The sequence below is a fragment of the Propithecus coquereli genome, unplaced genomic scaffold (assembly GCF_000956105.1).
Source record: "Propithecus coquereli isolate 6110/MARCELLA unplaced genomic scaffold, Pcoq_1.0 Scaffold248, whole genome shotgun sequence".
In the NCBI taxonomy this organism is placed as follows: Eukaryota; Metazoa; Chordata; class Mammalia; order Primates; family Indriidae; genus Propithecus; species Propithecus coquereli.
The window spans coordinates 1,980,273-1,993,102 of NW_012148041.1; the positions used below are offsets into that span (position 1 = coordinate 1,980,273).

The 12,830-nt window shown below is 40.6% G+C and overlaps 1 protein-coding gene across 1 annotated transcript in view; it reads left to right on the top strand.

The window, feature by feature from the left end:
- The window catches only part of MAPK14 (mitogen-activated protein kinase 14), a 91,588-nt gene that overhangs the window by 70,956 nt on the left and 7,802 nt on the right, over window positions 1–12,830 (top strand). The window contains exon 7 of the mRNA XM_012646575.1: window positions 5,521–5,600. Coding sequence (XP_012502029.1) covers window positions 5,521–5,600 — 80 coding nt within the window. The remainder of the gene's footprint in view (window positions 1–5,520; window positions 5,601–12,830) is intronic.

The following is a 12,830-nucleotide window of genomic DNA, read 5'->3' on the forward strand; positions in this document are numbered from 1 at the left end:
CTGGTTTATATATCTGTCCTTATGGCAGTACCACACTGTTTTGATTTCTGTAGCTTTATAGTAAGTTTTGAAATTGGAAAGTTTGAGTCCTCCAACTTTGTTCTTCTCTTTCAAGATTGTTTTGGCTACTTGGGGTCCCTTGTAATCCCGTATGAATTTGATGACTGACATCAAATTGACATCCACTTCTGCAAAAAAGACTGTTGGAATTTTGGTAGGGATTGTATCAGATTTTTAGATCACTTTGAATAATGTTGACATCTTAATAATACCAAGTCAGCCTCTCCATGAACACAAGATACAAAATCTCTTTCCATTTGTTTAGGTTTTTAATTTCTTTCAGCAGTGTTTTATAGTTTTCAGTTGTGAAGTCTTTCACCTCCTTGGTTAAATTTATTCCTAGGCATTTTATTCCCGTGGCTGCTATTATAAATGGAATTGCTTTCTTAATTTCATTTTGGTGTGTTCATTGTTGGTATATAAATGCACAACTAATTTTTGTTTGTTGATCTTGTACCCTGCAAATTTGCTCAATTTATTTATTAGCTCTACAAACTTTCTTGTGGATTCTTTGGGATTTTCTATATGTAGAATCATGTCATCTGCAAATAAACTTTCATTTCTTCCTTTCCAGTTTAGATGCTTTCATTTCTTTCTCTTGTCTAATGGTTCTGTCTAGAACTTCCAGTACAGTGCTGAATACCAGCAGTGAAAGTGGGCATCCTTGTCTTCTTCCTGTCTTAGAGGGAAAGCTTTCCGTCTCTTTCCACTGAGTATGATGTTATCTGTTATTTTTTCATAAATGCTCTTTATCGTGTCGGGAAGTTCCCTTTTAGTCAGTTTTCTGATGTTTTTTTTGTTTGTTTGTTTGTTTTTGTTTTTGTTTTTGTTTTTTTTTTGAGACAGAGTCTCACTGTGTTGCCCAGGCTAGAGTGCCGTGGCATCAGCCTAGCTCACAGCAACCTCAAACTCCTGGGCTCAAGCGATCCTCCTGCCTCAGCCTCCCGAGTAGCTGGGACTACAGGCATGCGCCACCATGCCCAGCTAATTTTTTTTTCTATATATTTCTAGTTGTCCGATTAATTTCTTTCTATTTTTGGTAGAGACGGGGTCTCGCTCTTGCTCAGGCTGGTCTCGAACTCCTGAGCTCAAACAATCCGCCCGCCTCGGCCTCCCAGAGAGCTAGGATTACAGGCGTGAGCCACCGCGCCCGGCCTCAGTTACTGTTTTTTCTACCAGATAGCACAGTCTTGGCTTGCTCTTGTTTCCCTTTCCTGCATGATCAAGTACATTTACTTCATGTGTAAAACCTCCCTCCTTTTATTTTAATAGAAGTGGCTCTTAAGACATTAACCAAGGGCGATGGTGCTGCTGAGTTACAGTCCACTTGCCAGCAGCCGCTACCCTGCTCCATGTGAATTTTTGTAGTATATTAAATTTGCTCCTTAGTTCTACTTCTATTCATTTCTTCTTTTGATCTTTTTCAAACGTTGTGAATATTTCAAACATACTACAAGGCGAAGAATAATGCAATGGACACCTATGTTCATACCACCCAGATTGAGAGAGAAAACTGACAGTGAAGCTGAAGCTTCTGGAAGCCCCTTCTTGTCACATCTACCGCTCACTTTCAGTCACTGGTACAAATGTGCTCTCTCATTTTTAAAAAGCAATTTCACTTTAGACACTAAAAGCAATTGCCCTAATAAATGTTGAAGAAGAAAAATACCTTATTAGATTATTTGCCCTTTCTTCTGTAACTTGAGAATGTATTTTCCAAGAGATGGCAGAATTCTCAGATCTGTTCCCAAACTGAGGGAACCTTAAGAAATTTTCTTTGTGTGAGAGTGAAAATGAACATTTTGAGAGCCTGGAAGAGAAAGAAGTGGGCTAAATCCCATTCTCATCCGCTCTGTCTGTCGCCAGGAGGGTTTCCAACCCTCCCAAGATCAGTGTTCTGCTTTGCCCGTGTGTGGATTTATCTCATTGAAAACTGCTGCTCACAGGAAGGTAGGTCCTGCAGCTGGTACTTCTATTCATCTTCAACTCTCTGGTCTGTGGAGGTTTTCTAGGAGTTGGCCAGAGCAATTAGGAGTGACTAGAATATCCCTCTTTTACTTTCCCTCTAATTATCCCGTTATCCCTTTTTTTTTTTTCCTTACCTGCTCAATCTGACTGCCTTTTGCTTCTGTTAAAGAGGACTTGGTCTAAAGAGTAACCTTAGACTTAAGTTATCCTTTTCTTTGTTTTAGAACAGTTCAGGGGATTTATGGTTTAAATTTTGACATTATGATCATTACGATTAAAACATTGTGAACTAATAGTAAAAGTATCTTCTACCTAGGGGGATAAAGAGGTTAAACTTATTATGAAGTATGGCTTGCTGTGGAAATAACTAATTGTCATGATATGGTAAATTTTGCTTTGCTCTGCTCATCTAGCTACTTGAAGCTCCTTCTGGTCTTAACTGCTGGGACAAATTGTAGTGGTCTTAAAGTAGCTGGCACTGTTGGAGGACTGGCCTGTATTTCAGTGGATTTGCCAGCTTTTGGAGAACCTGTGGTGATTTGCATGCTTTGATTTCCTTCATTCAAATGCTCTTAGCTACTAAGTAGATTTTTATTTCATACTGTGTGCTTCTCCATAGAGTATAGTCATTCTGGGTTTTGAGGGCAAGGTGGAGAGTTGGAGCTGAATTGGAAGAATATTACAACTACTAGTCTTTTCAAACTACTATATGGAAGGTGCTAGGGATAAGATGGTACCTGTCCTTAAAACCAGAATGATCAGACTCAATGAGTTATAGGAGTCACTTGAACAAGTGTCTACCTCTGATTGTAAATAAGATAGAATGATAAAAAACATTATAATAGAGGTATAAATAAGTTATTGAAAAAAAGTAGAGAATTAATTTGAACTCAAGATATCCAGGAAGAGTTCTTGTTTGAGCAGGACTTCGAAGGATAAATAGGAAGAGAAAAAAGGCTTATTAGGAGGGGAGAAGGAAGATATTCCTGTTTATGATTCGCATAAATAAGAACTTGGAAGCTTAGAAGTGCCTGGAATATTTGGTGTGAGCCGTAGCATTGAGTGCATTAGGAATAAAGATTTGAGGCAGAGTCAGAAAAGAAGCTTGATGCCAAATCATGGAGGGCTGTGAATGTGGGGCTTGATTCTTTAGGCCTGAGATGATTTGATACGGGCACAGGGGGAGAAAGACATGGAGTCCCCAGCTCATTGTTGTCATCAGCCACCGGCTAGTGAGAGTTGCGTGTTCTTTAGGCAGGTTGGGGTGCAATTAGGGGAGTTGAGAAAGTCACAGCTTGGAGAGTCTTTTGTCTTTCTTAAAGTATAAAACCTGACTCTAATTTTAAGTAGTTGGGAAAAAAGTCTCTTAAAGAGTACCAGTCTCAACAACTTTATTTTATGAATTAGTTTTGATGCGTGTATTATAAAACCACCTGTTTGAGAGTTGAAGTAGTCTAGTTTTTCTCATATGTGATGTACTTTATTTTGTGGTAACTACCCAGTTAAATATGATCTGGAAGAGGGTGGGTGTGAGGGAACTAAATTTTTACAAATTGAGTCATTTTAAGTGAGCAAAGAGGACTTTTCCTGATTTCTATTGTGATAAAATTTGGTTATTTTAGATGAAAATAGTATCCATCCTACTCCCACTCCTGCTCTGCCCCCATAAACAAGCTTTAAATTTTTTTTCTTGTCAATACTTTGAACGAAGAAACCAATGTTAAAATTTTAACTTTCAGAACACTTATTTTTGTCATTTGCAGATGACAAAATTCCCTACTATTGTTAATCTACAAATAACTTATGTGGGTGGACTTGTTTCTAATTTATCTTTGTTTTCTATAAAACACAAGTTGTTTGAGTCTAGGATGGGGTTCACACCTTTTCTTAAAAGACTAGGTAGTAAATATTTTAGGCTTGGGAATCATGGTTTCTGTTCTAACACTGCTTGTTGTTGAGAAAGCGGCTATAGACAGTACATAAATAAATGGGTATGGCTATGTTCTAATAAAACTTTATTTATAAAATAGGCAGTGGCTGGTATTTGCTGACTCCTGTCTAGAATTTTCTTCCACTTAAGCCAGTTTCATATCTAAAAAAAAAAAGAAAGGCAAGATGCCAGTCATATTATTGCATAAGTAATTCCTAGAACTAAGGCAACTATGTCTTGAAGCAGGCATTATTTTTAAGTTATACTGTATTGCCTTTATATATCTAATCATAAGCAAACATCTGTCGTCTTCATCCTGTTCTACCTTTTCCTCAAATATTAATATTTTGAGTGCCATTTACCAGGTATTAGGCTAAGCACTGGGGATCAGTGATGTACAGGCAGAGTGGCCCCTGCCCTCCTAGAGATATAGATCAGGAGAGGTAACAGACAGTAAGCAAAGTAATTCTAGATTGTGGTAAGCACTATGATGTTATCAAGCTTGGTGCTGAGAGAGAGCGTAAGGGAGTGGGGTGTTGTTTGTGTAGTGTTGGGGGAGGCCTCTCCTAGGAGGTGAAGTAGAAGTTGAGACCTGAAGGATTAGAGTGAAAAACCTGACAGGGGTCAGAAGACAGTCATCCTCCCTCCCTCCCCCTGAGTATCAGTATGGTGGATAAACTATTTTATAACATTTTTTCTCTCTTTTTAACTTCCCTTTTTAGGTTAGGACTACAAGCAGTTAGAACAAATGGAAATTTTTTTGTCTTCCGATTAATAGACACAAATACATTCTGGGTTGGAAGTATTGTCTATCAGAATAAAGGTTTGGGCATCGTGGCCTTTTATTTAGAGCCTTCGGGATGTGTGGAGTTTGTTAAGCTTTTTATATCCGTTTTGCATTTGTAAGGTTGAAGCCTGCTGTTTTGCTTTTTCGTGGTGCTCCTGAAAGAACGTGCGGTGGGAGAGTGCCCTCTGCTGGCCGACTCTCACTGGCAGGTTTTCTAGAGGGCACTCTCAACTGCTCGGGCTTTGGGATCTTAGGCAAGTCTCCCGCTGTCGTAGTACAAGCTCTTTAGGTCGGCCTTAGGGGAATATTCACAGATAGACTTGCACATTTCCAGTTACTATGCTCTGCTGCTTTTTTCTTATTCGTGGCCTTCTGACTACCAGTGCTCTTTGCCTGACTGGCTCCTGATGCTTCGGTGGAAGGTGAGGAGGTATGGACTGAGCGAAGCTTTTGTGTTTTCATCCGCTGTCTTTGGCAGCTCAGAACCCACCTAAAGTTTCACTTTACTGACATGCGACAGATGCACAAGATGCACATAAATTGGATATGTGTATGGTAGCATTTTGAATCTTTGTCCAGAGGAGCATGTCCTGCTTGCAGTGACCATCCTACAGATGCCTGGACCTAGACGAATTCACTATGTTAGCTAGGTTTGGGGTTTTTAATTTTTGTTCTTGGGATGTTTTGTTTGTTTTCGTTTTGTTTTGTTTTGTTTGTATTGTTTGTTTTTCATTTTTATTTTGTCCCAACATTTTCCTTTATAGTCCACCATTAGATATTGATCAGTTGAAGCTCATTTTAAGACTCGTTGGAACCCCAGGGGCTGAGCTTTTGAAGAAAATCTCCTCAGAGTCTGTGAGTTGATGCTTTGATTGTAATTATCTGCCCTGTTGGGAGCCTCTGCCACTTGCCTTCTATCAGTCTGTACTTTGACCCGAGTATGTGTGCGAGCATGCATGCCCTTTGTGTGCTGACTTCCGGGATGAGGGGGTGTGTGTGCGCGTGCGCACACGTGCCTGCTTGCATGCGTGAGCGTGTTTTGTTCTCTCTTTATCGGGGGACTTAGATCACGGGATCCTCTATTGGGCCATAGTATCCCAGTAAAACAATGAGATTTGAGATTCTAATTCATTCCAAGAGATGAATGGAAATTTGCATCTCTGTTCTCAAGGCCTGACTTCATTTTTCTCAGAAATTTCACGTATACTTAAGATTTCTTTTCACTTTTTTTTGGTGTTTGTTCTCAGAGCATGAGCTTCACCATTTAATAATCTAACTTCACTAAAGGAATGAAATGTGCATTGTCTGCACACTATTACCCTTTTCCAGAAGTTACTTGCTTTTTATTGCTTTAGAACAGACAACTCACACATTCTATGTAAGGTACCCGTTCCCAACAGAGGTGCCTTTCTACCCTGTCTCCATTCCACTCAGAGGAAAGTCCTCCTTTCCTGATGCCTCAGATCCACAGGAGTATGGTTATAAATCCTTCCTCCCACAGCCTGCCTTTGTAATTACAAGTTGAATAACTTGAGAAAAGACTTTGGACCTACTGCTTCCCTGCAGGGATTTAGACAGAAGTCTTGGAAATGTGACTCTGGCTTTCTTTGGCTGTGATGTCCCGCTGTTGATCCTTTTCTTAAGTCAGAGGCATGAGAGAAGCCACGAAAGCCCAGCTTTTCTGCCTTTTCTCCTCTATCTGCCGCCAGGCAGTTGGACAAAAGGGAAAAAGAGCTGCGGAGCCAGGCTCCAGTTGTGCCTTCCTGGATTCTCCTCTCAGCATTTCTGACTAAAGGGGCCTTTGCCCGGTTGGGAAGACTGCTTGGTAGCTGGAGGCAGGCATGAGCAGGTGAGTTTGAACTGTTTATCACCTTCCTGACAAAATGAACACCATCATCTGGTATGTATACGGTACATTTCTTGAAAGGACCACAAATCCCGGGATATTTCTGAATTTCCACTCTGAGGGTTATGTAATGCTGGTCCTATTTCATTTTGTTTTGTTTACTTATTTAAGATGAGGAAGCAAAAGCACAGAAAGGCAGGGCTGAGTATAGATCCCAGATGTTCTAATAGCATGATCTAAACTGTAATCTCATGTGATTGCACGCTGTTTTGAAGGTCATTGTCAGAATTACTGACCACAGTGTCAACCTGAGGAAGTGTTTCCTTTTGCGTTATGATACGAAGAAGCTGGATTAGAGTGAATCGAAGAAGATATCAGATGATGCTTAGAAAGGACAGTGTTTTTTTTAAAAAATGCATTTGCTTAAAGAGATTGGCTAGTAAGAGGACATGGGGGCAGGGCAAGGGCCAGAAAAAAGCTCATTAGTTATGAGTAATGATAATGAGACTAAGATAGTAAATTCATTTCCTGTCTGGGAATGACGGCCGGCAGCCCCTTCTCAGTTCCCTCTTCCATCCCAACCGTCTGCCCTATAGATACGTACTCCTAGTCACAAGAGGTTCTAAAAGACAAAGTGTGGATAAAACAGTATTTATTCATCACTAATCCATCTTTTTTTTTTTTTTTGAGACAGTCTCTCTGTGTCACACTGGTTAGAGTATAGTAGTGTCATCATAGCTCACTCCTGGGCTCGAGTGATCCTCCTGCTTCAGCCTCCTGAGTGGCTGGGACTACAGACCCATGCCACGACACACGACTAATTTTTCTATTTTTAGTAGAGACGGGGTCTCGCTCTTGCTCAGGCTGGTCTTGAACTCCTGAGCTCAAGCAATTCCACCTGCCTGGGCCTCCCAGAGTGCTAGAATTACAGGCGTGAGCCACCGCGCCCGGCCAATCATTTATTTTTAAGAAAGAAACAATAATCCGGGCTGGGTGCAGTAGCTCACACCTGTAATCCTAGCACTCTGGGAGGTCGAGACAGGAAGATCGCTTGAGGCCAGGAGTTTGAGACCATCCTGGGTAATAGTGAGACTCCATCTCTACAAAAAATAAGAAAAATTAGCTGGGTGTGGTGGCACAGAACTGTAGTCCCAGCTACTTGGGAGGCTGAGGCAGGAGGACAGTGTGAGCCCAGGAGTTTGAGGTTGTGGTGAGCTATGATGATGCCACTGCACTCTAGCCAAGGTGACAGAGCGAGACACTGTCTCAAAAAAAGAAAGAATGAATGAACGAACACTGGGGTGCACATCATACATTTCAGCAGCTCTACTATAGCATTGGGCATGATGAAATTGAATATCAGAATATAGAATTTAACTCAAATAATATTGTATTGAGTGTAAGAATAAGAGGATTTTTTTCTACATAATTGTGGTGAGTGGACAAAAGTAGTTTAAATATTCTAAAGGATAGTCGAGCTTAATATGATGTTAGCGACACTGCCCAAGTACCTGTTTATCTTAAAAGCACGTGGTGTATGAAGTACAGAATGGAAAAGTAGCTAAGACAGGTGAGTAAAATCGTTCAAAGATTTTAAAAATTAGAAAAAAGGCATTAGTGAAGGAATTAGTAAACAGAAAGCCAACAACTATTTTCGTTACTCCTGAAAAGTAGTACTGATGCCAGCATTTATGAAGAAGTTCCATCAGCAAATTATAGGACATTCTGGTAAGAGAATGCAATACTGGATTGAGAACATACCAGGATTGCCGTGGGAAAGAGGATAAATGGGTCATGGATGGAGGCCTAAGGGTAGAGAATTTATTTGGTTGTTAGCACAGTACTTATAGTAGTAATCAGTGAAAGTACCAAAAAGTCATATTAAGAAAGCAAAAGCCTGGCTCATTCACATTTTTTTCTAGAAATACCATCTCCCTAACCTCCTGACAGGAAGGAGATATTTGACTAAAGGAGACAGAAACAGAAAACGTACAGGCCAGGTATTATTCACAGAAGGTAAGGGAGAGGCGGCAGAATTTTAACATTTTAAAACCCCACTGGCATTCTGCTATTGGTGGTTTACTTTGTGATCCTGTTTTGTTATTTCTCTTGGCATGCAAAGTACTATTTGTTGTGTAAAGGTAAATCTAAACTCTGTTGTGAGAATGTTAAAAGAACTTCATACCACCTTTTGAATTGGCTGGCTTCTGTCTTGGGCTCAGGGAGCACAAAAGGCTGTGTGGGGCCCCCGGCCCCAGCTCTCTCCCCAGGACCAGCCTTCAACATGCATTAAACAGACTCCTGCCAAGTTGTCTGACCACTTGGGACTTCAGCTTAGAGAATGAGCTAAAGTCAAAATATTATTCAGCGAAATCACAAAGAAGTGAGATTACTTGGCCACGGTGCTTACTGAAAATGATGCTTCAACTGAAAGAGGGAATTAATAGTTAACAAGAAAGGGAACAGAAAAGGGGTTTGCTGAATTATGTTGAGGATTTTAAAAATGCCATCACTTCTGCTTTTTGTAGATACACATGATAAACTAACAGTTCTCATAATATTTTATAAGAGGGAACTGTGTTAGCATTGATCGGACAGTTAAGAGAGAGAAGTCTGGAGTACAGCTTACATATATGCTTGCACATGTGGAAAACCTCATAGTTTTGCCCTTGTCAGGTAATTACAGTGTTTCAAAAACGTCGTCCCTGCTGTTTGTCAAGTGGATTTAGTCTATTTCCTTGTTAAAGGGACTAGTAGAAGAAATCACTGTGGCATGCCGTAATACCATGTGCAGCCTGTGACTTCTGTTTTGCCTTTGCCATTAGCCTCTAACTTTCTCCCCGTCTCCCCTTTCTTCATTTACCAGTTTGTGCTTATGGCAGGTATTTTAAATGTACCACTGCTAATGTCTTTGAAGTTCAGCATTGCTTATCAACCCACCTGTGTCTTAATTTGGAGGGGTGGTGTCTTAAAGAACCTGTGCCGCAAAAGTCTAGTCTCTTCCTTGAATGGATATATTGAATATTTTATTTTGTTCAAAGTTGAGTCAGAATTTTCGAGTCACCTATATTTACCCAATAGACAAACAGGTTTTGGCCATCAGTACTTGAAAACAGTTCTCTGGCTGGCATCCTGGATCAAGGGGCAGTCTATTTCCAGGGAACCTAAAATATTTAATGTCAAAGATGATGCTAAGGCTGGGCGCGGTGGCTCACGCCTGTAATCCTAGCACTCTGGGAGGCTGAGGCTGGTGGATCCTTTGAGCTCAGGAGTTCGAGACCAGCCTGAGCAAGAGCGAGACCCCGTCTCTACTAAAAAAATAAAAAGAAATTAACTGGACAACTAAAAATATATATATAAAAAAAAAAAAATTAGCCGAGCGTGGTGGCGGGTGCCTGTAGTCCCAGCTACCCGGGAGGCTGAGGCAGGAGGATCGCTTGAGCCTAGGAGTTTGAGGTTGCTATGAGCTAGGCTGACGCCATGGCACTCTAACCCGGGCGACAGAGTGAGACTCTGTCTCAAAAAAAAAACAAAAAGATGATGCTAAAACCAAAGAAAATCAATTTTTCTTACCTGCATGGCCAGTCACTGGCTGTGTGCCTAGTAACTCATGCCACACATGGAAGTGTACTTTAACATGCAACCTTGGGCTCTTGGGTTAGGGTGGGGAGAAGGTTTTTTGTTTGTTTTGGGGTGGGTTTTTAACCTTTTTAAAAACTCTACTTGAAAGTTATTTTTTGCACTGTATGTTTAATAATGCCCTTGACTAGGCATCTAAGATATTAACCAGCTTCAGCAGATAATGCGTCTGACGGGGACACCCCCTGCTTATCTCATTAACAGGATGCCAAGCCATGAGGTGAGAACAAGTAGACTGTACAGGGATGTCTAAATCAGAAGGCCACATCCTCATTTTACTGCCACTGTATGACTGACACAGTTTTTAATACCACTGAATACTTACATGTGCCTCGGGGCCTGCTAGGGCAATGGCTGCTGACGTTCTATTGCAAGATGTTGACATTTGGGATAAAATGTCATCCAATCCTGTGAGATCAAGAATATAATTTATAGGCTTGTAAATAGAAATAATGTTACTTTTATATTTGGTTTTGTGAATTTAGCGTTCAGGTAGCTGTTTCTTTCTCTCTAGGAACTATGCCTGTAGCTAGGGTATGCTACCCTCTGGTGACCTTCCTCAGAGGTGCGGTTAACTGAAGTCCGTTAGCATGCTTTCCTATTCACCTATTTTTTTTAAATGACCAAAAAAGGATTCTCCATTTAAAAAAAATTATAAAATACCCAGTTATAGTTTTTTCAAGTACTATATTTAAAAGAAAATACACAAACATAAAGTAAATGTGAACACTTAGGTAGAGTTAGGTAACACCTTTACCAGTTTTAACTGTTTGATCTAACTCTGTGTTGTCATTCAGAGGTGATTGGGACGCTTCTTTCTAAGGTGTCCTTAATTATTTGAGGAACCAGGTTGGCATCACAAAGGGCCCTTCCCAGCAGCTTTGTTTCCACTTCAGCGACATTCAGGTAGTCTTTTCATTCATCTTTACTGGAGGTGGGATGGCTGTTTTCTGGATGAGGCAGTTCTCTCTTACCTCTGTTTTCCCTTCATCCTTTTATTTACATGTTCAGATAGAAAGGGATTACAGCCATGCATATATTTAATTCCTAGAGCTGTCTTTTTAAATCAGAAGGATTCTTAACTGCTTTTCAAAGCAGACCTCTCCTACTCACTCCACATACAATGAATCAGAAGGTAAAGTTGCCCCAGCAACCAGAACTTTTTATGACCTTGTGTGTGTGTATGTGTGTACATCCATAAGTATACATACACGCCTTTACTGTTGAACTGTTAACACAGGAATTCTAAGGAGGTGGTTAAGCTGGAAAGCACACGTTCCTTTCTAAAGGCGACAGTGATAGCAGATGATATTTATTGAGCTTTTACTTGGAACCAAGTACTGTGCTAAGAAAGTACTTAATTTCTTATGTCTAATCTTCACTCCAGCCCTGTGAGGTAGACACTTACTAATCCCATTTTATAGATGAGGAACCCAAGGATTCAGGAGAATAATAATAAGTAACTTGCCCAGAGTGATAAAGTCAAGATTCAGACTCAAGGCTGTCCCACTCCAGAGGCCAAACTTATAACAGCTATACTGGTGACATAAATGTCGCTTATATCAGAATTTTAGTTTGAGATGCCATCATGAGTTTTATCTTGCCAAAATATCACAATAACCATAGGACATAGGCAAGCCAAATATTCATATCTAATACTAATATTTTACAGATGAGGTATTGACATGGTCCTTGAGACTTTCCTAACATAGATGTAACTTCTAAGTGGTAGGGAAAGGATTTCTGGGTAGGCCATGTAACTTTTAATCCACTATTTTCATTACCGTTATTAGATTGTTTTTAATACTTTTAAAATATGTTTGAGTCTCTTAGAATAAGATGTTAAGCTTATGTTTCTTTTTTTCTTTTTTTTTTTTTTTTTTTACCAGTATTACTTTGCTAGCAAGGCTTAATATTGGTATACTAAGAGCACCTGCTGAAGTTGGCACCATCCAAAGACTGCTGGTCCTACCCTTTCTTCAGGAATGCCACCCCTCTGCTGCTTTCAGCTGTTGAGGAAGACTGTCTCAAAAAGGGCATGTCTTAGACATCTTGACGTCAATTTTTAAACTTCTGATCCTATGAACAGAAAGCTAATAAATGAGAACTTGATTGATAAGCATTCTCATTCACTTGAAATTAAACTGTGAGAGGCCGGGCATGGTGGTTCACGCCTGTAATCTTAGCACTCTGGGAGGCCAAAGCGGGAGGATCGCTTGAGGTCAGGAGTTCGAGACTAGCCCAAGCAAGAGTGGGACCCCGGCTCTACTAAAAAATATATATTAAAAAAGCCAGGCAACTAAAAATAGAAAAATATTAGCCAGGTGCAGAGACGTGCGCCTGTAGTTCCAGCTACTCGGGAGGCCAAGGCAGGAGGATCACTTGAGCTCAGGAGTCCAAGACCAGCCTGAGCAAGAGTGAGACCCTGTCTCTACTAAAAATAGAAAAATTAGCTGGGCGTGGCGCACGCCTGTAGCCCCCAGCTACTCGGGAGGCTGAGGCTGGAGGATCGTTTGAGCCCAGGAGTTTGAGGTTGCAGTGAGCTAGGCTGATGCCACAGCACTGTAGCTGGGGCAACAGAATGAGACTCTGTCTCAAAA